The sequence below is a fragment of the Syngnathus floridae genome, chromosome 3 (assembly GCF_059516105.1).
Source record: "Syngnathus floridae isolate MCC-2025c chromosome 3, RoL_Sflo_1.0, whole genome shotgun sequence".
Taxonomy (NCBI): domain Eukaryota; kingdom Metazoa; phylum Chordata; class Actinopteri; order Syngnathiformes; family Syngnathidae; genus Syngnathus; species Syngnathus floridae.
Genome location: NC_142415.1, coordinates 14,770,188 through 14,796,084, shown reverse-complemented (window position 1 = coordinate 14,796,084; position 25,897 = coordinate 14,770,188). Strand labels below are relative to the sequence as shown.

The window sequence follows — 25,897 nt, the reverse complement described above, 5'->3', positions numbered from 1 at the left end:
TATATGAAGAAAAGATGTGACAAAATAATCAGGTTTATCATTTCATTTAATCAAAACTGCTACAGTCAAGGCAGCATACTGTTGGCAATCAACAATGTGGTGATAAAGTTCACTTTTGGTTAACAATATAAACACTAACAAAAAACTGCACATGCCCTTGAGAACTGGGACTTTTATAAATAAGAGCAAAATTGCAGTGTATAAAATGAGGCGCTTGTGCTAATCACAATTGGGTTATTAAACACTGGGGGGGGAAAAATAGAAAAACAAAAGTGGACAACTTCCATGTTGTCAAGATTGGCCAAGTACCAAACCAGAGTCGAAATGAGAATGAATACTTGACAATGAATTAGAAATCAATTCCTGAAACAGTATTCACTGCAATTGTGCCTCGACCCAACAGCAACGTGTCATTGGACTAGTGAACTAGTACCTTGCTGTTTTCTACAATCAACCTTAAAGCAGTGGTCCCCAACCTTTTTTGCGCCACGGACCGGTTACGTGTAAAATATTTTCGCGGACCGGCCTTTAAATAAATAATACATTTAAATAATACATTTATAATATGTAAATACGATGAATTAAAATGATACGACTGGCATAAAACCAAGTATAAACGACATGAAAATAAAACTCACCATGACGTTGAATTAGTGGGAGCACTGAGCTTGGTTTCTCGGAAACGAGCCGGCCGGTCCCATCTCGGCGTTACCGGAGACAATGACACCCGACGTGGTTAAGGTTTGTCTTTTAATAAAGGATGCTTGGTCTCCATGTGCCAAAGCACTTTTGAAGACTTCATTGCCTCGTTAGCTAGCCTGTCGCCGGTCGCCACATATGCAGAGTGGGCTTGCTTGGCGCGTCAGAGTCACTTGTGGCGGGGATAAATCCCCATTTGAAGTAGTTAAATGCAGCTTTCCTTTTCTTAGAAGTCGTAGCCTCTTCTTCTTCCATCTCCTCATTGGGCTTTTTTCCAAAAATCTCTGTTTCTTGTTCATTTTTGCTAGCTTCGCGGGCTCGACTGGGTGGACGAGCTTCTTGACCTGAATTAACCTGTTACGAGACACAGCTGCACCGACGGAAGTAATTGGGAGAAAATCATCATTTTTTAAAATATTTTTCAGAATAAATTCTTACTCATTTTTACTAGCTTTGCGAGCGTCTTGACCTGAATTAATTGATCGTCGATAAAAAAAGAAAAAGTTAATTTTTTCTTGTGCGGCTTGGCGGCCCGGTACCGGTCCGCGGACCGGGGGTTGGGGACCCCTGCTTTAAAGTATTAACTCCTGCTTAAATTTGGCACTAAGTATGTGCACAAGCTTAAGTGGCACCAACACGAGATATGAGCACCATTCTTGAGGGGGGTGAGTTTTGTTTCGGTGCACATCTTCAATTGGTGGTGGCACTCATCAGATTTGACTTTGGTACTGTCAGTCTTTAGTGCTTTCATTATGTTCACAGTCCCATCTTTTAAGTGCCTCAAGTGTTCATGTGTTCCAAAACACACTACAGGGCGCTGACAGTTACAATATATAACCGCAGCGAAATCCAGTTGAGAAGATGTAAACACAATTGGATTTGGACAATACAAACAATTGGATAACAAGAACATTTGAGCCTGAACAGATAAAACAATGAGTACACTGTTGTAGACGACCACAATGTGTCCCATCATACCATGACTTTGTAATGCTCAAGGAAATGAAAGCTCAGTGTGTACTGGCTCCATCTTGTTGGCATTGAATAACGGCCTATATTATGTTTAAATTAACGTCACAGTAAACTTAAGAAGTCATTCCTATGCCTTTGTTCTCTCATCCAGGTCATGGTAATATGCAAAGTCGTGAATTGATACAACTCAATTTAAATTTTCAAAAACCTTTTAAAAATAACTTGGGTGATTATAATATTAGACTAACAAAATGATATGCAGTACATACAGCAAACTGTCTTTCCTCATAAACTGTTTTCTGACTTTGGTCTTGTGACAGTTGCAACTTTTGGGAGGGTCGTTTCGGTTGTCAACAATAATATAGTCCAACATGGCGACACACTGAGACAAATGGAGATTGATTAATGTTGCTGTTCAATTCTTATTCCACAAATACAACAAGAACCAGAATAACGTGGTTCTTTCCAACATTGAGATGTTGAGCTCCACTGGGTTCGAAACTCCACTGTAAACTTCAGATTTACAGATATCAGGTCTGTAGTTTGGGTAATGGCATTTACTGTGGCAAAATGATCAAAGGGTGCCTAATTAAGACACATTGTCTAATTCAAGCGAAGGCCACTTTTGATAAAACACAGTATGTATATCATTTTAACATCTCAACTTCCAAATCAATCCAGTATAATCCCAGTGAGATATACTGTACGTCAAAGTGCATGCAAGATATAAAGAGCTGGACCTTGCAGAGGGCCGGTCGGAGGTAGAGGTTAACGCTTCAGGTGGGATTGGACGAGCATCTCTGGAGGAGGAGCGCGTGGCAGGTGTCGCACACTCGCACCGGTTTGGGAGACGCGGGCAACGGAAGTTCGTTGTCCGAGCAGCCGTTGCAGAAGATCTCGCCGCAGTTTCTACAGTGGTGCTGCACGCACGACGATGATGACAATGCAGGCAACCAAAGCGAGTAAAGTGCCCAAAGTGATCACTGGAGGCTCGCTCACCTTGCGTCTTGAGATGGAGAACTCCTTCTCGCACAGTTTACAGTGACTTGCATCCTTGTCTTTTAACCACACCTGGCCTCCCTGCAACAACAGCCACGTGGAAGCTTAGGTACATCCAATGCAACTTCAATAATGCTGCACAACATATTTTACCTGAAGAGCTTTGTTGGCTTCCTTGATGTCCTCAATCTTCATTTTGGATCTGTGTGACGAGTATTAGAATCAAACAAATGAAACGGAACATTCAATAGAATAAATCAATTATCAAGAGATTAGTTAGTGATAGTTGTCTGTTTGTTTTGAATAATTTAACGGCAGTATAGTTGGTGTGACATGACTTCATGATTGCGTAGATGCTACATTCTTGGAGTCGGTTTATGGCTGTAAAAATGGAAATCCAATTGAAGCTTCAGCCATGACACTGACGCCAAAATATTGCACTTCCAAGTCGAGCCTGAGTTAAATAGCAGACGTACTCGCTAAGTTTGGAGCCAAGTTCCTCGAGAGCTTGTTCTTGGTCTTCACAGATGCTCTTCAGCTGGAAGTTCTCGTCCTGTAGGCGATGGAACTCCTGTGTTTAAAAAAAAAAAAGGTTTACATTCTCAATTACACACTTCATTAGGTTGTTAGGTTCATTAGGTCATTGCGACGGATAATAGCCATCCATCCATTTTTCTATAATTCTTCGGTTACCATTTTGAGACCGTTGATCTGCAGCGCCTGTGTCTTGAGCTGAGACACCGTTTCTCTCTCTCGGTGGAGATCGTTCTGCAGCGTTTGCCTCCACTCCCGCTCGATCTTCAAGTCCGTCTCCAGCTGCAGACTGCCAAGCAGATGCCACACGCACATAGAAAAATACAAGAATGTTTCCTCATCCCCCCCAAAAAACAATAATAATAACAACAGCTTACAGTTGTTTTTCTCTGTGGTCGATCTGCCGCTGCAAGCTGTCAGCCTTGTTAGCAAAGTCCGTCTTGAAACGCCTGGTGCCCTCCTCGGCCGTGGTGCGGTGGCTCTCGGCCTCCTGTAATCTGCGCCATTACAACCAGCGACAAACTCAGGACCATGGAGAGAAAAAAAATGGCGTAGGAGGGGGATGGAGGATGATGGCAAAGGGGAAAAGAACCGGGATGATGTGCAAGGCGTTCAACGGAGGATGAAAGGTAAAAAGTTCAAACGTGCAACCAAGGCAGAAAAAAAAAAGGTGGCGATGGTGGCCAGCGATCACTAAGTGAGCTTCCTGCACGAGCACTTTCAAAACATCACATTTTATTGATCGAGGTGGTAAAAGACAGTAATATTATGGGCTTTTACAAATCTCGCGACAGGTAAGCTTCTATAAACACGGACAGTATATCCCAATCTAGCACGACAATCAATAAATAGCACGCCAAGTCCCGACATTGCGTAACATTCAGGCTCCTTAGTTAAACGTTTTACTGGACAGTGGTGTAACCAGTGGCCATTTTAAATTAGAGGGAAGTGACCCACCCGATCCAACAGATGGAACTGCAGCGGGGGGGAAAAAAAAGTACTAAATATGTGATTCCATTCTCAAATGATTTCATTTGTGTGCATGGCCGACTACTATTCAACTTGGCATTGTGTGACTGGATGATGTCACTTTTTGGTTGTATCGGTGGGATGAAAAAAATAGACAGTGAGATGTACCACAATGTAGATTCTGATTTGATTGATAAAATGAAATACTCATTTAGACAATTCAGTGACTTTTCCAAATGGGAAGTTATGATTCTTAATTAAGTCGCAGTGCGATACCCGCCATTATAGTAGGTCACACTTCATTCTGCTTGTACAATATTTCGGTGTATTGCTCTTGCTCCCTCTCAATGTGTTTGGATATGTTTGTATTGTTTTAAAAATTTGTGTAAAGACCTAAAAAAAAAAAAAAAAAAAGTAAGTGCTATAAAAACATGCCTAAGCTGTCACATTTTTTTACGTTATATATCTGTATTAATGCAACACACTTCTTCTACATTAAAGTGGTATCTTCCTCATGTGACTACAGTATAGGATTTTTGTTTATGGGTTAAATGTACATACAACCAGAGCGCAAAACTCAGATTAAAAAAAAAAAAAAAATTATGTATGGTTGGTGCCCCACCATGTAGTTATTGCTCTGAGTCGGGGGTTGTTCTGTGTACATCAGAGCCTGAACTTTATCATCAATGTCAATCATCTTAAAGTCAGCACGCTTGCATGTAAAGTGTGACAGACAATCGTGTTAAATTAACCTCCCACCGACGACGTCCTTCTAAAATCTTCAAGACAAGCTGACGTGACAATTAGAGCTCACAAACCTGATCATCGCAAATGGATTTCCAACTACTCAGCCAATAACAATAATATTTCCCCCAAACTATACAGTCCACAAGAACATGTGGGAAAAGGCAAAAACGAGACTATCTAAGTAAAGGTGATATGTGAGCTCAGAAGGAAATGTCCTTGACGAGCTTGTACTGGTGCTCGGTGTCTGTGCTGGCGCACTTGACGAACGACATGGCCAGAGTTCTGGTCTGACTTAACAGATCTTTATCGCTGCGCACGGGGAGGAGGAAATCAAACGCAAAGCAATGTGGGTCAAATGGATCGATGGATGATTTCATGGCATAAAAAATAAACAGGCAGGGGGAAGGAAAAAGCGGGGGAAAAAAATCAGAAAGGAAAGGAAGGAAGAAAGGATGTCAATACATCGGTATTCTAATTGGCCCTCGTTACACTCGAGGCAAAAGTTGTACATTGTGGTTATTTTGCATTGCGTGAGTGATGTGAAGAGAAGCAGGAAAATGAATACAATCATGGCACAATACAAAGCTGCTGATCCGTAAATGAAAGATTCCTTTTCAGCTGAGCAAAAAATAAGTCACAGAGGAAAACATTGACAAAGGATGGAGCACATTCAAACTGATGGCTGGGTGACTGGGAGGGGGGGGGGGGGGTCCTCACTGATGCAGTGAGGCGGATTCCTCGTGAATCACTTTAGATAGAGTGCAACAATAACTAAACGTGTCAAGCGAGGAAGCTTAAACATCAGTGGATTTCTCCCAGGGTATCGTTAAGAAGTCACACAGAATCTTGAGCGGGGTTGAAATATGCTCCAATATGTAGTGCATGCTTTTATGACCATTTTTGGACAATCCTGTGTGAAAAAAATCAATCATGCTTGGTTCATGGACCATGACATCATATTATCACATAAGATTTAGACCACAGGTAAGTCTAATATCCTCAAAATTCGCTTTGCCACATAAAGGCACCAGGGAATGTGAAGTGCAAACAGAAGGCACCACTAAAATGAAGAGAATTCTTTGAAACTCATTTTTGCACATGACAAAGTTCATATATTTAATCATTAACTAGATATAGTTATCTGGTGACTAAAGTTGAGACGCCTGTTCTGTGACACTTCAATCACTAACTTTATTGTGCATCATGTTGCCATGACAATGCAAACTGTATGTTCTGATTTCCCTGGGAGAAAGCGTGACACTTGTGACTAGGCTGTGAAGACCAAAATCATTTTTCTTCTGTATCTCCTCTGCAAGGTTGCAGTCAAGACTAGGGGCTGCATTATTTCAGACTTTTTTATTTTTAGACTACACTAATGTGATAAAAAAAACATGTCAACGTTTCACTGTATGACAGGATTATGTTTAAAACAAACAGCAGGATGGGATGTGTAGCAAGAATCTATATTCATCAAGAATGAACAGCCCATACACCAAGAAGAAAAAAAGAAAATTGAAGCATCCTCAAATATCGCAAAAACATGATTAGCGAACATTTGAAATCACGCTCAATGAGGAGGTAAAGTCAACCCCTAGTCAGGAGTGCCGCTTATATAAGACAAATTTTAAATAGGTCAACCAGGGATAGGATGAATTGAGGAGATTAAAGAGGAAAAATAATTTTCTTGTGCTCATTAGTTTGTGTTGCACACAGAATGTGTTGCTCACCTCTGCTCCAGCTGCTTCATGGTGGCCGTGATCTGATTGGTCTTCTCCTCAAGACGACTGATCATGTTGTTCTTCTTCTTCATTTCGTCATCGGAGGACTACAAAACGAAAATACTTGGCAGAATGCTTCCATCTATTGAGTACGTCAAGAGACGTGTGCGTTTGTATGTACCTGCATCTTCTGGTACATCTCGACATTGATGGCTTTGACTTCATCCAGTTGATGTCTGAGACCAATCAACGTGTCCTGTTTGGAGATAACTCGTCAACATTCACTTGGCGTATGCGTAGACTTTTTTTCTGAGATGTATCCTGCACCTGTTTCTCGTGAATATCTTTCTCCAGAAGTTTCATGGCCAGCTCCATTTCCTGCTTCATTGACACTTGAACCACCAGCTCATTCTCCACATCCTGAAATCGAGTAATGCAGGCAATGCTCACACGTATTGTCACGAGACGGCGCATGAGTAAAAATGAGGTGCCCATTCTCTCACCTGTCTGAGCTGACACTCCTCCTTCAGCTGCCGTTGCGCCTCGTTGTACATTTCATCCAAGCCTTGACGAGACTGTTTGTATGTCTCTCTTTCCACTGACACGTCACCCTGAGACACCTGCATAAAAAACAATTAATGGCAATTGGTCAAGTTGAGCCTTCAGGCACTGTGACGTCATTTTTACTTGGAGCCGATTTTTCCACAAAGACAATATTCATCGCAATACCGTTTTTAAACGAGGCGGCACATTGAACATATCATCGTAAAGAAAAGCTTTGAATTTAAAATGTGCGTGTGTGCATACCTCCAAATGTTGTTGTGACTTCAGAAGAATGAGGCTGTTTTCACTCCTCAGTTGCTGGTTCTCTTCCTGCAGTTTAATGATGTTGTTTTTGGCTATAGCCAACTTCAAGCATGCAAAAAGTTGACAGAGACGGATGATGAAGTTAAGTGGTGTCTTTCCTTTTCATAATTACCACCAGAGATGCCAAGTCTCACCTCCTCTATAAGTTTCGAGTTAGACTTTTCCAGAGAGTCCACTCTGCCCTGCAGCCCGTGAACTGTAGAACTGGACACAACAATATTTACCACAAAACATCATTTCCTTGGATATCTATGAAATTTCATACTTTAAGGTCAAAAGTAAAGTCTTACTTCAGTTGGCGGTTAAGTTCCTCTACATAGTTTTTTTGATCCAAAATGGATGCTATCTGGCTGTTCCTGTTGTCATGGAAACAAAAAAATTACATTTAAAGGGTACTGCATTGAAACAGCGGAATAAAAAACAGGAGACTGTACCTCTCTTCGCTCCTGTAATCGTCAATGTCATTCTTTAGGTACATGGAGAAGTCAATCACCCCAACCTAAAAATAGATCACGTATGATGATTGATTTTGTTGTCATTAAATAGCTGCGTTAGTAGGAAGTAGAAATATTTAGACATGTATCCAAATTAGTGATGCTAATAATTTCTAAGTTGCGTTTACCTGAGAGTCTAGATCTTCACCTTTGACGCACAGGTTGGCGTCAATGACGTTGAGGCCGACCAGCAGACCCACGATCACGGCGCCTTCTTCCTCCAGCATCAGTGCCGAATTCTCATAAAAATCACTGCAAAGGAAGGACAATGGCTTTTCAGAAACTCCACTCTCCAACGCACATGTGCTTTGGATGAACGATTCTTAATACTCATTGTTAAAAGAATGTTTTGTGGGGTTTTTTGTTTGTGTGGGTGCTTGTGATTACCATAGTAAGTCTTTTCTGGTGATGAGGAGTCGCAGATAGTCGGCCAGCCGCTTCTGCATAAGGGCCAGTCGTAACCACGCTCTGGCCCGACCTAATGGAGTCCTAAATGCAAAGAAAGCATGATTTTATCACATAATCAGATTTCATTCATTTATTTCTTTCACATTAATGTAAAACTCTTGAATAGACATTGTTTAAAAAAATAAAAATACATTTGGAAATGACATTAGACTTGACTCAACACAACCAAAGGCAGAGGTGTTAAATCCAAGTCCAGAAAGTAAATATTCTGCCACAGGCTGGCAGGTTGTCAAGTTACCAATGAAAAATGTTTAACCCTGTCCTGTTTTGTTTTAATGAGTGATTTTTTTTTTTTTTTTGTGCAGTTGTAAATGAATGAAAAGATATGCTACACATGTGTGGTTTAAAGATACATTATTCTGGGAATTTTGGGTTGAATCCCTAAACGCAGGCCATGTTGATTCCTTACTTGAGTCCCGGCAGATCTCGTACAGAGGCTGAAATCTCTCCTGCTTCCGGACACAGTTTTTCCACCAGCTCCAGAGGACCCCAAAGAGACTTGTTAAATCCCAGAAAGGACTTTTTCGCTGGAAAAATGTGCAAGCCCCCACAAAAAACAATTCAAACACACTATTGGAAGGGAGACATGTCGAGTACAGGATGATGCGATCATCTCACCTCGCAGACCATGCTTGAGGCAGTGCTCCATGACAACAAAGAACTGCTGCAGGGGCGGGTAGTCCGAGTCCAGCGTTCTTCCAAAGCTCAGTGCTGACTCGATCAAGCCTTTAATACTCAACTTGGCCATGTTGAGCAGGTTAGCTCGCTCCATGGCCATCGGATCCCGCAGAGCTGCCAGAGAGACAGACATACGCCAATATTTAAATTTTGACTCTGAGACTTTTAGCAAATTGTTAAAACAAATAAAGTGCATTCTCAGAGACTAGCAGCTCTTGAAGGTTTTCCTGGCTTTGTAGACTCGAAGGAAGCAACGGTAATCTTAGCAGGTGCTTTGCTTAAATAAACCAGCAAGAAGCAACTCAAACATTTGTGACTGTTTGAACCATTGAGTGATATCTGTGTGTTATCAGACAAAAGACAACACGGGTCATATTATTCATAATAATAGGGAACTTCTTGCAAGTTTCACGTTATCACATCGGTGTTTGCAAGAGCAAGAATTCACTCACATGATTTATTTGGGACTGTTGTTGTTTTTCTTAATGCCAGGAGCCCTTTTAGACACAATCCACCCATTTTTTTTCTCCAGGTTTAGAACTAGTAATGGTTACGTATTATACTCTGGCTGGGAATCAAACCCACTGCCTACACAATATTCATGGAAAGGTTTTTTTCAAGGGACCTACACATTGTTGTATCCCTCCCGCCCTTTTCTCACCAGTGCAACATGTGATGCTTTAGGCTGTCAACTGATGGTGAAAACAGCAACAATCAATTGGCTGCACATATGAGGGAATGAGGTCATGTTAGCCATTATAAAAGGTCAGATTGTCATGCTTCTTCCTCATTGCCTCATGTTTCTTTGACTTGTGTAGAAAAAAATTCACCCCGGTGATACATCTTGGTCTGCATCTCAGCATCACCTGATATCGAACCTTTTAAGAATTTCGAGATAAGCTAATCGGCTGCGCAGTGGCATAAAATTCTTCCTGTGATTGCGTGGGATTTTTGCAGCTTCTTCTCATATTCCAAAAATATGCAGGTGGCTGACGACCACTCGGGGGAGTACACTGCCTCTGCAAGGGTTACAGAAAATATAGGGATGGATATACTGTACCTTGAGCGGTCCACTCTCCCGGCAAGGATGCTCTGTTCTCCGACACTTTGGGCAGGACGTGAATGCTCCCCGAAATGGTTTCGGAGGCTTTCCTGGCTAACGCGAAGATGGGAGCCTGCCATCGTCCGTCTCCTCCTCCTCCACCCCCGCCTCCCCTCACGGTGGGGATACATTTCTCACCGACGTTACATTTCTCCTCTTGTAACCTCAAAATTCCAAACACCTGAGATTTGTCCTTGCTGCCGTCGGCCTCAGAAAGAGCCAGGTCGTGCTCGGCGGCAGATGCCATGTTTGGCTACGTCTATGCAGCTAAGCAGCCGCTGGTCTGGCCCCACGCCCGGGGGGTGAGCTTCACAATGAGCTACCCGGAGACCGTTTACCGTAGTTTAGAAATAACAGCGATTGCATCGGCTAAACAATGACAAATAGTGACAGGTGACACGCGAGTCCAACAGAAATGACGAGAGGTGTGACTTGTGGCTCGCCGACCGTGGCTAGGCGTCGTTCGGTAGTTTACATGGTGAAGGTCCGTTGTACCGGCGGAGGCAAAACACAGAGGTGGCGCTCCTCGGAGACGCTTTCTTTACCGTACATGGCGTCGCCGTGGAGATGTGTTTACAGCGAGCAAGAGTTAGCCGCAGTTGGCTTGTGACAGTGCCGCCCGCCTTGCAGCCTCTCTCCCGAGGGGCGGTGTCAACAACACGCTCACGAGACACACAAAAGGAAACACTACGTCATGGATATCGCTCTGCCGCCCCCTGCAGGCTCCCAGTTACAAATGCATGACCACCCCAGAAAGCTCGTTCTCGCGAGAATGTACGAGGACAAAAACTAACAGCGTTGTAATTATTTTATTTTGAAGGGTTATCTGAAAAATGTTGAATATTCATATTCTTTACGTAATGTGCTATTTTTTTTACACTTATTGTTTATGTATTTTTTTGCTGCAGGGCAGAAAGTTGACAGCAGTGCAAACAATATATATATTTAAAAGAATCTAATTAAAAAATAGATATGAGGTATGTTAAACACGTGTTCTATCTACTCAGTGGATATCAAAATGTTTTAATCACATTGCATTTGTGTATTTCAGGTACCCCATTGGCAAATAAACACCTCTGCTATGACTACCTCTCAAGAAAAGCCACAATTTGTGTAATCATTTTTGCATCACAGGAAGAACATGCAACACTGTCGATAAAAACTGAGGCTGTGATCGTTATCGTGATGGAATTTCTCCAATTGTACAGGTGTATCAAACATTGTTGAGAATCTTGTGCATCGAATACGGTGTATGAATTGAAATACTGCATTGGCAGTGTTATGTCAGTCATTGCAGTGGCTGCTTACCTTGGCTGTAGGCTAAGCGTTCCATACTCTCGCTGTGAGTGATGCCCCAGCGATGGAGGCTCTGGGGGGAATACATGGCCAGAAGGAGCCTCCTTGATCCGGCGCCTCGCTGCCAATGTGTTAGCAGGTCACGCCGATCCCAGTTTCTAAATGGCTCACGGTGGTGTGCTTGAGAGGAGAATATGCGAATCATTCCAAGTTGCCCGCTTTAACTGTACAAGATTTACATTGCAACATATAGCATTTATTAAAATTAATACAACACAACATTATTGCGCAGATGCTCACTTTCACTGCCACATCCCCTGTTGGAAATAACATCCACACAGAACCTTTTGTTGTCAGATCCTTTAAGGCACAGGTGTCAAACTCAAGTTCCGGGGGCCAGATACGGCCCGCCACATCATTTTATGTGGCCCGCGAAGACAAATTGTGCATCAAATTCGTGTGTCATTACTAGAATTGCAAATTGTCTTCACTTTTCATTTTTTTGACCAGTTTTTACTCATCTGATTTGAAAACGAGTTATTTGTCAGTTTGTTTTGTAGCTTTTACTGTGTATAATATGAGGTGCTCATACATTTATTTGGGTTGACAGTCTGGCTCTACGAAAGAAGCGATGACTACAATGCGGCCCGTGAAAAAAATGAGTTTGACACTCCTGCTTTAAGGTATTCCTTATCAAATTCAAGTTTACCTTTAAGTTGTAGCTTTGGAAACAAGCAACCATGAGCAGCACTATCAAAGTTAACACCCGGTGGAGCGTCCGTTACAACACAACCTATGACTTGAAGCAATAGTAAACAATCTTTTGCCACTTTTCCTCTTCATTTGCATTCTCAACTGCGCACTAAGGCGTCTCTCCCCTTCTCCCTCTCTCGCACTAATAGCTTATGGCTGACCATGGATCATATGACTGGTTTACTTCCAGATCCCTTTTCACTGTGTTAAGTCCCTGCAGAGAAAAAAATGTTGGTCATGACTCAATGTTCACGCCCTCTGGCTTATAGATCACTTCTGCTTTATAATGTGTTTGGTTTGGCTTTTTTTTAACTAGTTACTTTTCTGATCATGTAGATAACAAGTTTCAAATGTGTGAGCTGGGTAGGGCTGATTGTCATAGTGTATAAAAGAAAAAATAGTAGGTAAAAATTACTATGAAAGTCTACTAGTAACGTCGGGCATTTAAGTTACAGTAAAATCTTCGAAATTTGTTTTGGTTGATACAATAGCTGGCAAAAGAATTCAGTCTCTTCGCCACCTCTATTCTCCACCTCACAGCCCATGCTCACTGAAACACTCCTGCATACACAGTAACATGCTAGTACTATATGAACATGACACAGCCTTCAACGACACGTGGCTCCACTACCCAATCAGGAAAGCTCTCATTGCTCAGTGAAAGCTCTTTTCTCCAGTTGGAATGGCCATGCTGTTTCATGACAATATACACTTGCCTCTCTGCACCAATGCTGGAATGCAACTTACTGCATGTAGTAGGTTTTAGATAAAAAGTGAAGGATAAGCATGTTCCTGAATATCTATCTAACATGAACAGCCGCGTTGACAGCACACATGCCAGAAATTACATTATGTATCATGCCTTAAGACATATTTATCTTACCTCAAGAGCTCAGCAAAAATCAATCTGTTACACTCCTGCAATGACTGTGGAAATCTATCTATCTATCTATCTATCTATCTATCTATCTATCTATCTATCTATCTATCTATCTATCTATCTATCTATCTATCTATCTATCTATCTATCTATCTATCTATCTATCTATCTAATCTAATGCAGTCAGCTGGGTCCACGCTGTGGCAGAGACATCACGGAATGAAGCCACAAGCATCAGCCCACACAGCATCCAATGAGAAACGGGGGAGGGTACAGTCAGGGTGGGATGCGACAGGATGGAGGGAGGGAGAGATGGAGACTGCAAGATCCATCCACTCAAGGAGAAAGAGGGGTGGATAGGTTTACATTTTATGTGCTATAAATACACGAAGATGTGAATGGGTGCATAATGCACATTGGTGAACGGTGCTTGAGTAGTGCTGAATCTGATTCCTGACTGACTGGGCAGACCTGCAAAGACCTTATAGACATGAATGACTTGCAGACTGCCATAATAAAGGATACTGTACAGAGTAGTTGTTTACATAATAGCTAACATGAGATTAGGAGGTGCTCACAGTACAGTTCCACACTACATTAGACTATATTAATAAATAAAATGAACACTGCTTTACTTTGTCATTCAAAACTGGGTGTTTTTTGTTTTCACAACAGCAGTGTCTTATGCAGTTATTGTGTTTTTTTCTTAACTTTCATTTACTTTGAAAATATAGCAAGAGTTCTCTAATTATGAATTTGATTACTGATACAGGACATATTTGAATGTATGATCAAGTGATAAATGAATTGCGACTCATCAATCGAGGACAAAAAAAGTGATGTATTTCTGCAAAACTAACGCTAGATGGCAGACTTACTCTGTTTGTCAACTGTACAGTAGCTCACCAACTTGACTGATGGAAAGAAGGATGGAAAACTTCATTAATTTGCAGTGTTCTTTTAAATGTTTGCAAAATAAAATCTGCGGTGGAGGAAGGGAGTTGCGCGGTTGCTCCCACCACATGGGCGAGGACAACTCGGAGGAATGACAGAGGAAACTTTTATCAGCTCTTATCACAAGCAAGTTACGTGACATGCATCTGTAGATACAGCTACAAGTATCGGAGGTGTGTGTGATCCAAGAGCACAATTTTGGCATCCAGAATCTCGAGATACTTAAGAGGCAATTTAGACAAGTATTTCTCAACGTGTGGTACACGGGCGCCCTCTCGTGGTAACTTCTGCAAGCTTTTAAAAAGTTGTCTAAGAAATGCTCCTTGACACAAAACGACTGAAACCTCAGCCCTTCGGTCATTTTAGGGTAACTCAACATCCCCCGCCAACCAGACAAACACACAGCGTGAGTAACATATTTATCTGTAGAGGGAAATAAGGAGGAAGAGCAGGACAAGACAAGCTTCCTAAAAACAGACACCCATTAGGTAGAGATAAATACTCAGTGAATGAATGAATCTCAGCGCAGACAAACTGTAAGAATTTTCAAGTGGGTGGTAAAAGTTACAAGACATCTTTAGTTGGTTCTTCCTTTCTGTAAAAGTTCTTGTTTTGATATGATACGAGAAGAGGAGACGTGCATTGTTGCAGGGAAGCGCTTTCTCACACTGGTGAAAAGTGTCACCTCAGTGGGGGCTTTGACACCTGGTCTGCTGTTAAGGGGGAATTGGTAGGGGGTGTAGGAGGACATGAAAAATCCAGGCTTCACACCTAAGCGACAGTAGGAGATGAACCTCTAACTAACCTCCTAATACACAGGCCGTCTTGAGGGAAATAATGGCTAAGGATTAACATGCTCTGTTTTATTCTCAACATAATGAGGTCACCTGAAAAGAATCAATATATTTGATGGCGCACCATGATGCAAAATACGATAATCATTATGATATTATTAAGTTAAAGTCCCAATGATCGTCACAAATTTGATTTGGTGAAATTTGTCCTCTGCATTTAATCCATCCCCGTGTGATTTTGATCCATCCTCTGGGGGAGAGGGGAGCAGTGAGCAGCAGCAGTAAGCAGCAGCAGTGCCACGCTCAGGAATCATTTGGTGAGCTAAGAGCCCCATTTCAACCCCTTACACTGAGTGCCAAGCAGGGAAGAAATGGGTACCATTGTTATAGTCACTGGTATGACTCGGCTGGGGTTTGAACCCACAACCTCCCAATCTCAGGGCGGACACTCTCCTCTCAGGCCACTGAGCTGGTATTAGGGTAGCTTCATGAGATTTGATTTCTTTGTTTTCCCTCCATTATTATTAATTTGCTAACTATTTGTTGCTAACTGATTGACGTTTTGGTACTGCCTGAGAGTGAGGCATGTGGACTTAAGCTTAAAAAATATGGATGAAGGCTATAATCAAACATTTAAGTCTTTAAAAAAATACATACATTTTAACATTTTCAGCTAACCCCTCAAATGAAAAATTTGGTTCCTCCCTATAATCTAAATGTACTAAAACATCCCTACTAACAATATCAGATTTGAGAGGACCCACAAAAAAGTCTCCAGACTTCAGCCCAAAAACATAAAGGAAGTTTGCCATTTTGGTTTCAAGTGTTCGTTTTAGGTCATTTCCAGGGTCCCTCAAAAGAGAATATGTCTGAATGCTACCAAAAATTGTAATAAAATGCTAAATGATGTTAAGGCGTATGCTGTGTATGACGTGCGCGCATCATGCTGTCAGCAAAATGCTATCAGCAATTTGCTGCAATCTATTTAATTTTGCTACCGTAACACATATTTGTGTACTGGTTTCTAAATAATTTCCAGCCGATAAAATTGGAAGAGTTAATCTTAAACTTGTGACTTTCTCGTCTATTAAGGCGGATGCTGCGTATTACAAATTCTTGTCGCTCTGTATTAACTGTCAGCAATGTGTGGCAATAGATTGTTATTTCACCATAACACATTTGTGTTAATGTTGTGTGAATACTTTCCTGGCATTAAAATTGGGAAGCAGTTGTTTTTAAACTTGTATTGTGAAATTTTCGGTTAAGATGGCTGTATATAAAGGAGGCTAAGCGATAGACGAGCTCCAATCCAGTGGGATCATCGATTGAACAACATGAAGACCTTCCTTGTTGCTCTTCTCGTCTTTGTGCTCGTCAGCCAGGGTAAGTGCGGCGCGCTTCGTTGGTGCTCAGAGTGTTTAGTTGTGCTTCTGATAAACATGTTGCTTTGTTTAGGCGAGGCCATCAAGTGTCATTGCGGAGGACGCAGCGATTGCTCAGGAAATGAGGAGATCTGCACCAATTCTGATCATTTGTGTGTCAACGTCATCTATAATGATGGCACCTGTGAGTAGTTCCTGACCCTTAAGAATATTTTTTCACCTTCCAAAGATTGGGAATATTTTTTTTGAAAAGAATTTGTTTTCTCTATAAAATACTGAGAAGGTCATGACTGTTCTCTATTCATACTTTCTTGCAGTAATATTTCACATTAAATTTTTTTTTCAACTCTTATGTCTGTTTTCTTCATTCACAAAAACAAAATTAGTTTTTGTTCTTAAGTCTTTGTTTGTATGAACAAAAGTCCAAGGAATAAAATGTTATCCTTGAGAGATTACATCCTTTTTTGTATTCGTGATTAGGACTTTACTTGTTTTTGTCTTTAGTTTCATATTAAAAAAAACAATGCGCCTCAAAATTCGATTTTTTCTCTTGTAGATTTTTTGTCAAATTCAGATTTGACCTTTTTCACAAGAGTTTTTTTCTTGCAGTCTCACGCTTATTTTTTTGCTAAAACTACAATTTCATTGCCAATAAAACAACACTTTTTTGACTCTCCCCTAACATAATGTGTTTATTTTTTGTCCGCAGCTCCAGACTACATGAAAGGCTGCGCTGAATGCAGCCACATGAAGGGCGAGGCCTCCGTCGCCTCAATTTACTGCTGCGGCACCGACCTGTGCAATAGCTAAACTTGTTGTTTAGGAAGAGCAGTCGCTACTTATCTTCATGCATGGAGAATTAAAACCTGGCTTAGCTATCAATGAGTTTGTCTTTTGTGATTTCTTTCAACATATTTTTGGCAATTTTTCTATTCTAATTATCCTAGTCTTGTTTTTTTTTTAGCAGGAAATTTGTAAATGTTTTATAGCTTCTCGAAGCACAGTAGATGGAGTAGATGAAAGATAAAAAAAAAATGGACTAGTCAACATTGTGAGCCCCCTCTTCTCATTCACACAGGCATCCTGTTCTGCTTTTGACAGTTACACGCTAAATAGGCACTGGGACTCATTTGTACTATTTAAGGCTTCTCTGTCAAGTCCCGCAGTATCTGAATTGATCAACTTCATTCCAAATGGTCTTTCTTTCTCCTGTGTGGTCACTAGTTCCAAACTAAAACTTTAGCCGCAACCAATCTGGCATTTCAATCATGGCGTTTCAAGCATGACTTGTTGCAAAGACAACTTAGGGTCATTTTATGAAGGCACCAAGGAGTGTGGCTTTGTGTGTGTATTTGTCAGTCCTATGCTAAAGGGAAGTGTCTGTGCAAATCAAAGAGCAGGATGAGGTGACATGTACCTGCTGAAGCACTAACACTTCTTTTACTAAGATGTGACCCCCTACCTTGCACGCGAGCATGTGTGTGTGTGTGTGTGTGTGTGTGTGTGTGTGTGTGTGTGTGTGTGTGTGTGTGTGTGTGCGTGCGTGCGTGCGTGCGTGCGTGCGTGTGTAGGCCAAATAACTTACCAAGCTCTACAGAAGAATTTCCCCAGGCCCTCACAGGAAAAAAAAACTTGGAAGCCTGTGTAAGATCACAAGAAAGCAACAAGTTAGTGTTCCATCTACTTCCTTTTAAAAATATACACTTCTCAGATACAATAAATTCTAATTTGGAAGAAGACCCGTATAACATAAAATTGACCAAAAAAAAGCACAGAAAATCTACATATAAGAATATTGCGAGTGGTGGCTGGTAAGACTGCACACGTCATTGTGACATGCCTCAGTAGGCACTGCTGTTTTGGTTAGCAACATGATAATCATGGGCTAATTCTTTGATGTAATAGAAATTGATTCATACATTTATTTCCTGAAAAGAAACTGCAAGTGACTGCAAGCTTAAAAGACATCATTTGAGGAAATAGAGTGAATGAAGGAGGGACTGTATTTGGCAGACAACATTAAGATGTTCACATGGACAAGATCCAAATAGGTTCTCAGAGATTTCCCTATTATCCCGACCTTTGACCATGACCCTTTTTAGCCACCTCCCCAATCTGTCTGTCAGTTAACCTGGATCTTCATGCATGTGACCCATGGGGCACTTCCGAGACAGAAGCGGTCCAAAGACATCTGTGCAGCCTTAAAGCGTTACCGGCCCGCAGACATAAGTGAGAGAGCGCAACATGAACGGAGGAAGAAAGAGACACGTGGAGTCAAAGTTTCATGATTCATGCATTAACACAGGAATGGCGGTGAGAAGTGGCGCACATGCAGCACTAGTGTCTCAGTGTGTGCAAAATATGACCTGCTTAAAAGGAAGAATCCACAGGAAAAAGAGATCCATGTGTGTTGCCGTCGCAGTAATCTGTTGGAACACAGGCACATTTAAAATGTTATTGATTACATCAATAAATATAAATGAGTTAGAATAGCCTGTTGTCTGGCTAACTTGCATATGTACTGTAAAAAATGTTCATGTTTACATACATGGCATTATTGGGTTTTGACAAAAGAGGCCGTCAAACCCTTTTCGAAGGCCACCGTGTCAACACATTGGTGTTCTCTTACTAGGATAGAATGTAGATCACTTTCACACCTTGAAGCATTACAACAGTGTGAGAGCTTAAAGACATCTGTGAGGATGCCACTGGCAAATGGTAAATGTTTGTGCATGTGCGCACTGCGGCGCCGTTGACATAACGTCCCTAAAAAGCAAAGATGGAGTGACTGCTTAAGTGAAATTAAAGGTGTGGAAGGAATGAGGATTAGAAAAAGTCATGAGGTCAGGGCCTCATGGCTGTCTATCAAACTGCAAAAAGAAACAGAAAAAAACATACTGTCAAATACTATAGTCAGGTGTCTGAATATTTTTGTCGATATGATGTTTTAAAACTTTTGTCATAATGCATGTAGTTATTTTAAGTGATTGTGATGAATTTATTTCCAACAGAGCTTGCATATTTTCCAATGCTTTCAAATCTACAAAACAGGCCCATAAAATATCCCCAAAATTTAATGATGAGGTAAGTAGTTTTATATGCTGACTACCGCCTTTAAAAGAAGAAGTCACTCAATTTTCAACGGCAAATCACATGTCAATAAAATAATGACCCAAGTGCACTTTTGGGACAAACTGTGTGTGATCTGCCTGTCTGTGTTGCCAGATAGTGGAGACAGTGGTGAGAAAGGCTGACAAAAAGGGAAAGAATTTAGCTCGGTTGGCCCTAAAACCAACATCATAACAGGACTTGAAAACAAAACACCACAGTATGGAATGGGCCGCTCGCTGCCTGCCAAGGACCAGATGAGCCAATCAGTCCCAAATATTCCTCACAAGGGAACACAGGAACATTCTCTTGGCGTGACAAATCAATTAAATCAAGAACACATTAGCACATCCATGTGATTTAGTGGTTGGTATGTGTGCCTGACGGGTTTGATGAGCGGTTCCGGCCTTCTCGTGTGAGGTTTGCATGTTCTCTCCATTCTTATTTTAGGTTTCTTTGGCTTCCGCCCGCATTCCAATTAACATGCAGGTTAGACAAGAGTCTAAATTCTCTATAGGTGTCGATCACTGGTGGATCTAGACGGGAGCCCGCAGTGCCCCCACCCCCACCTGAAATATATATATTTATGTATAACCAGGTGCCATAACCATTTATGTTTGGCATACTGTATTACGGATACCCTGCAAGACCCCGGAGGTTTAAATGTGAATAACGGTAAATACTGTTTCTCTTATTTGACAATTGACAAGTATTGACTCTATGCAGATGTGGTGCGGTCAGTTGCACTCAAACACTTGGTAGATGACAGTGGTTTCGAGATGGATCGAGAGCAAAGATGGCAAAAACATTAGTGCATGCATGCACGCACACATGCTCGCACACAAAAGAGGGCTCAGGGTCTCAGGAGAGGTGTCTCACTAGCGATGGGCTGACATATGGCCAGCAGACCCCGGACCACTGGGTGGAGCAGGGTGTGTGTATGTGTGTGTGGGTGGGTGGGGTTGCTGAATGGTCTGAGGGTGCAGCTGAATAGGCCAGTGATTTGAGACAGTTGAAACTCAATATTCATTTCACTGCTGCACTGATGCTGTTTGTGTGTGTATGTTACATTATTGCAAAATTAATTCAACCAAATGTACTAATACAAATTTTACTCCTGTTTAAATTGATGAGGGAACCACAGTGGTTATATCGAGAAGAATGTGAACACAATCGTGTTAAAATTGCACTTTTTTACATGTCAAAAATAACTCACAAATAAAAATATGAATAACCTGTGTAAGTCCACTGACAAATTCTGTCAAAAATAATTTAAAAAAATTACCCTCTGCATTACAAAAGAGCTCAAAATGTGTCAGATTGTCAAGGCATTTGTGGTAAAAGAAATAAATAAATAACAAAAGTTCTAGTATGGCAAAATCATCAATTGAATGAACAAAATATGTCTGAATGGTCTCACTTCACAGAGAATCATGTTTGTGGCCCGGGTTAGTGGTAAACAATCTATCTCCCACCACACGTCTTCAGCAACACATGGGAATTCCTCCACTCCGCCAGTCAATTCCATTCCTGAACATAAACATAAATACACACAAACACACAAAACAGCCAGGGGTGGCTTGATGGTGCCATTTGACTGAATGGCCTATCACCATGGTTACAGCAGAACTCCATCAGTCCATTCAAGGAACAGATGGCCGATGTGCAACAGGAGGCACGTTTCAATGAACATGCACACACACACACACATCATGCATTCTCTCTCTCTCGATCTCTCTCTCTCACACACAAACATACACGCACGCACGCATAGATGTGCTCCTGCTCAGAGGGAGGGTATTGAACAACCAGCAGCATATGTTCCACTCGTCAAAGTGCATTCATTCAAAGACAGAGTGGGAGGACAGAGGGAGGGAGGGATGATGGAGGGTAAAAATGTCACAGGTAAGAGAAGAAACGTTCGTTACACCCTTCAACAATCCATCACAAGCTAACTTGTTGATCTTATATGTACGTATATTCAATACAATAGCAGAGATCAGATCTCATCAATTAAACTAAAGACCTCTTTTAAAATTAGGTGACTTAATCTCTCCACCCATTTTTGGATGCTTGTGTCATTATTGTGTGAGTGTCTGTATAATAATCCAAAATGACATCTATGACTGAGACAATTTGCATAGACATGGCAATAACGCAACCAGGTTGTATTGCTCTATTTTGAGTGACAGTCTGTTTGTAAATATGTGTGACATAAATGCATTTATGGTCATAGTACTTTAATTCCCTCTCATTCCACTTTTTATTCAAGATGTTGTCTTGGCTCCAATCGCTTTAGAATATGTTGACATAGTAGACAGCTAATTGAATAGCCACCGAAAGAGGGGAAACTGTCGAATCCCAGACCGGAGGACTCCAATGGGCTTGACTGCGTGTTTGTGTCCCCGCTTCTGGAGGAACCACACCCACGAACACACATAGAGAAAGAGGAAGCCAACAGGGTTTCCTGTGGTTGAAACAACACAACAGACCATCGACTGAAAACCTGTCAGTTTTCTCCCGTCTCCCAACTTGGCCTCTTTTATTCCATCTCTTCCTGTTTTGTTGTTGCTCTGTCTATTCTTAGTAGTCCCTCCATTGCATTTTCTGCCACGGTTCTCCTCGAACCTAATACTTGACCTCTCTCCGACGTCCCTAAATTTCCTTTCCTCTGTTGTCTTTTCCCCCCTTCTTCTTGAGTCAGCCTTCTCTCATTTGCTTCACCACAGAATACATCCTGCCTCTTCCGATTAGTATCTAAACATGGCCACTTCACTTGTAGGCGTCTATGCTGCCCCACCCAGAGACCTCTCCTGTGAAAGCAAAACTAAATCCTACATAATTCACATGGCGGGCTTTTATTTTGTGTGCCTTATTGTAGTACAGACAATGGGGTTCCGTTCCGACCATCACGGAAAAGTAGCACGCCGATCAATCATCGGCGACAAACGTAACAAAGCGTCACATTTGTGCAAAACCCATTTTTGTAACACACCTGCAAGGATACATTTTACAGTTACTGTATTTCTAGATTATAATATTCTAGATATGGAAATTGACACCAATCCTCTTTTCAGTGCTTGTTTTAAAAATTGTAATTCAAAAATTAAAATAAGGGCTCGGTTTGTTTCTTGACACTTTCTATTTTGTCTTCAGTCACAACAAATTTCAACAGCAGCAACTGGACATGTTTCTTCTTCAAAAAAAAAAACCCTCTCCAAAATGACAAAATTCAATGTCGTTAATCTCTCAATTCTTTCTGCGTAATCCCCCTATTTTCAGATACAGCATCCTTTAGGCAAACATTCTTGACAGCTAATCAGTTTGCTCAGAGAAACTTGATTGTGTCATTCCTTTCATCGGCTCTTTCCTACCCTCTTTACTCTTCAAGTCCTGCACTCTAATCCTCTGCTCCTCTCTGTCAGGGTTGAGTTACGTTCCAGGAGCAGGAGGCTGACACCATCTGAGAGGAAGAATACCAAATGAGATGATTCTTCCGTTAAAACACCTCCAGCAATGTTACCTGGGAGCCAGCTGGTATCGCCCCCTGCTGGGACGCCGACGACTCCTTGTCTGTTCTGGCCTGATGTTCCAAGCCCCTTCATCCACGGTGGGAGGATGAAAGTAGGAATATTGGCCTCCTCCTCTTCCTCCGTGTGCAGGTCTCTCCTGTAGTTTGGCACTGCTGTTTCCACCACTTTGCTGCCCACTCTCCCTCCTCCATCCTCTGAATGACGTCTCGCTCCTCTGTCTCCAGTTGTCACTGTCAACTGTCTGTTCTGGCCTGATGTTCCGAGCCCCTTCATCCACGGTGGGAGGATGAAAGTAGGAATATTGGCCTCCTCCTCTTTCTCCGTGTGCAGGTCTCTCCTGTAGTTTGGCTCTGCTGTTTCCACCACTTTGCCGCCCACTCTCCCTCCTCCATCCTCTGAATGACGTCTCGCTCCTCTGTCTCCAGTTGTCACCGCCGTCTGATGGAACAAGTATAGAAACGTTTGTATTGCCTGACATTTTTTTAATTCATCATGTGATAAGTATGCATAAACTCTAACAACGCACAGAATCACTTCGCTAGCTCCTCTTCTATTGGATGTGTCGCAGCGAAACTGCACCTGAATTGATGATTTATTTTTTTTTTTATTTAAGGGGTGGCACCACAACGGTAAACACGCACCTTGCATGGCATGACACAACGTGGCGTCGCCACACTGTCGCAGCAAATAGACGATGAATGGGTTCGGCAACTATGCGCTGCGCTCTGCTAAGTGCAGCGTGAAAAAGGCCTTTAATCTTCACAATTCTATGCTTCCAAATGGTGGGAATAATTTGGTGTGGATGGACACATTTAGCATGAATGAGAAGAGGGATAGTGACAAAAATCAGTGACCTATGATTTAGCAAACTGGTTGCTCAGTTGAAATGTACAAAGAAATTGACATCATCTTTTGGAATGTTGGAAACTTTAGGAACAATTTGGATTTTTTTTTTCTCCATTTTGTACATGCTGTACATGTAAAAGCTAGATACTGATATTTGGCTAATTTGAAAACATTGTAGATGAAAGACTCCAAGGTACTATCAACGGCTATCAAATGAGATCCCAAATATGTGAATATGCCCAAAATGTGTGGTAGTTACTCTGAAAACAACTTTATCGATTTAGATGTCATTTTGTCCTTAGTAGGCAAAAGAAGAGGAGGGCATGTAAACAAGAGATTTGTGGTCAAAGAGTAATTTGGGATGTAGAGAGATTTTTGCTGAGGAGACTAAATATCGGGGCTGATTACAAACACAAGCCAAGTAAGGGCTGCAACGACGCCACAAAGCGCCAGCGCAACTCTCACGCACACACATGCACACACACACATCTGAAGTAATGATGGGAATAGCGAGGGCACAGCCCTCCATCTTGTGCAAGCAGAAACATCCTCCTGAGGCCCACAGAGCTTGACTTGAGTAAAGAGCAGACAGTTTGGGGTAAACCAACCTGGCACACGCTGCTGCTTTTAAAAAAAAACATTCACCAAAAGTCACAGGGGTTGCACAAAAACGACGGGTTCATATTTCACGAGGCTGCTGCTGACTCGTGCCCGATGACTGACCACCAAGTGGCGGAGAGTTTAAGTCTATTCATTCATAATAATACCTTTTGGACAACAAATTGAAGTTATTTGAAATGCAGCAAGGAGCCCAATCACGTCAATGTTGTAAAGAGGAGAATTACAAACAAACCTCCACTGCCGTTGCCCTCAAGAATTCACCTAGAAATAATTTTTGTGAACTCAACACGGGTCACGGTTATATTTGAACTGCGGAAGTTTTCCATTTATTTACCCACTTACAGTTTCATTTGAGCTTAACTTGAGTTGTGGGTGGCATTAAGTGGATTTTGGGGCAGGACTTGGGACAGGATTAGAATAAAGGTTCCCGAGCTTATTGTTGAAAACGGATAAACCTACCAACTCAACATTGAGCACTGCACAGATACAGCGTCATAAACAATTGGGAGGAACAAGCAAGCGGCCAAAATAACAGTTTGTATCATTTTGCGGGGTTAAAACTATCCCATGTCGTTCATTTTTAATTATACATACAGAAGGTAAAAGATGGTGAGGTGTAAAAATGCTGCTGAAAACAAGGAGGTAAAGAAAGGACAGAGAAGATGAAAGGATGGGAACAAGTGAGGTAAAGGGGAGCCGACGGCCGAGTGGGGCTTGATGGGGGGTTTGAGACAGAGAGCGAAGCCTGTAATCATTGTTGTGTGTCTTAAAATAGAGTGCTCTCAGCCTATAAACAGAAACATGCCATTACTAGTGTACTGACAAAGCAAGTGTTGGATTCGGGCGTGCACATGTGCTTGCAGCCGTGTGTGCGTGTGTGTGATCAAGACCACAGCACACATGGAGATGGTTACAGCACGGGCCTCTGGGTAATGTGGTTCACAGAGAACGACCGGAGAACTACAACCACTGATCGATGGTCAGATTCAAATGCAATGGTTGTGCATTGTTCAGACTATTCTCAAACAAAAGAAAGGCCTTTCTTCAGTATTAGCCACAAAAGTCCAAACATGCTTCAGAAAGAGAAAATTGGTGGACGATAAAAAAGACAGAAGAGAAAATACGCCGCTGAGTCACCTGTGTGCTCGTCTCTGTAACAGGAACTTTGACTTTGCTCGAGGATGCTAACTTTCGGTTGAGACTGCAGGATTCTGTTTCTCTTCTTGCAAACTTCTACGTGTTTCTCTCTCAGCTGGAGAAACAAGGCAAGACTGGATGGCTGGAAGGAGAGCAGACAATAACAAATGAGCCTGACTTGTGACATCATTTTCCCTAAAACACAGTGGACACGATTGAACGCACCTGAACAACCTTATTAAATTCATTTAAATATATATGTAAATTTGGGCTGAATGTTTTTTGTTGTATTTATAATCATGATCCATTTGAATAATGATGGAAACAGTACATTGTTATCTGAATT

At 41.7% G+C, this 25,897-nt stretch overlaps 2 protein-coding genes and 1 long non-coding RNA gene across 14 annotated transcripts in view; 1 reads left to right on the top strand and 2 right to left on the bottom strand.

Annotated features, from left to right (window-relative positions):
- Positions 1-28: 28 nt before the first annotated feature.
- Positions 29-21,452, bottom strand: rufy2 (RUN and FYVE domain containing 2). Of its 5 annotated transcripts, XM_088370377.1 has the most exons (22): positions 20,835-21,433; positions 18,673-18,732; positions 17,892-17,946; positions 11,556-11,723; positions 9,086-9,259; positions 8,877-8,994; positions 8,387-8,488; positions 8,128-8,251; positions 7,940-8,004; positions 7,796-7,861; positions 7,640-7,709; positions 7,446-7,547; positions 7,142-7,258; positions 6,966-7,058; positions 6,820-6,894; positions 6,648-6,745; positions 3,582-3,701; positions 3,364-3,493; positions 3,147-3,241; positions 2,824-2,872; positions 2,671-2,751; positions 29-2,591 (listed from the first exon to the last, which is right to left on the bottom strand). In XM_088370377.1, exons 1-22 carry the CDS (start codon positions 20,940-20,942, stop codon positions 2,448-2,450), a joined length of 2,214 nt encoding a protein of 737 aa, XP_088226503.1. In that variant the 5' UTR covers positions 20,943-21,433; the 3' UTR covers positions 29-2,447. The 5 variants fall into 5 exon arrangements, with proteins under 5 accessions (XP_088226503.1, XP_088226506.1, XP_088226505.1 ...); XM_088370380.1 differs by lacking the exons at positions 17,892-17,946; positions 18,673-18,732; positions 20,835-21,433 and adding an exon at positions 13,180-13,360; XM_088370379.1 differs by lacking the exons at positions 17,892-17,946; positions 18,673-18,732; positions 20,835-21,433 and adding an exon at positions 12,253-12,461.
- Positions 16,149-17,188, top strand: LOC148400723 (uncharacterized). Its single transcript, XR_015857608.1, has 3 exons — positions 16,149-16,307; positions 16,380-16,490; positions 17,016-17,188. It is a non-coding gene; the product is annotated as an uncharacterized LOC148400723 (long non-coding RNA).
- Positions 21,453-22,253: 801 nt separating the features above from the next.
- Positions 22,254-25,897, bottom strand: part of fam120b (family with sequence similarity 120 member B) — a 31,983-nt gene continuing 28,339 nt past the window's right edge. For all 8 annotated transcript variants that reach the window (XM_088370369.1, XM_088370375.1, XM_088370372.1 and 5 more), the window contains 3 exons: positions 25,552-25,693; positions 22,938-23,385; positions 22,254-22,877 (listed from right to left, as the gene is read on the bottom strand). In XM_088370369.1, the coding sequence (XP_088226495.1) occupies positions 22,847-22,877; positions 22,938-23,385; positions 25,552-25,693 (621 nt within the window). In that variant the 3' untranslated portion in view covers positions 22,254-22,846. The remainder of the gene's footprint in view (positions 22,878-22,937; positions 23,386-25,551; positions 25,694-25,897) is intronic.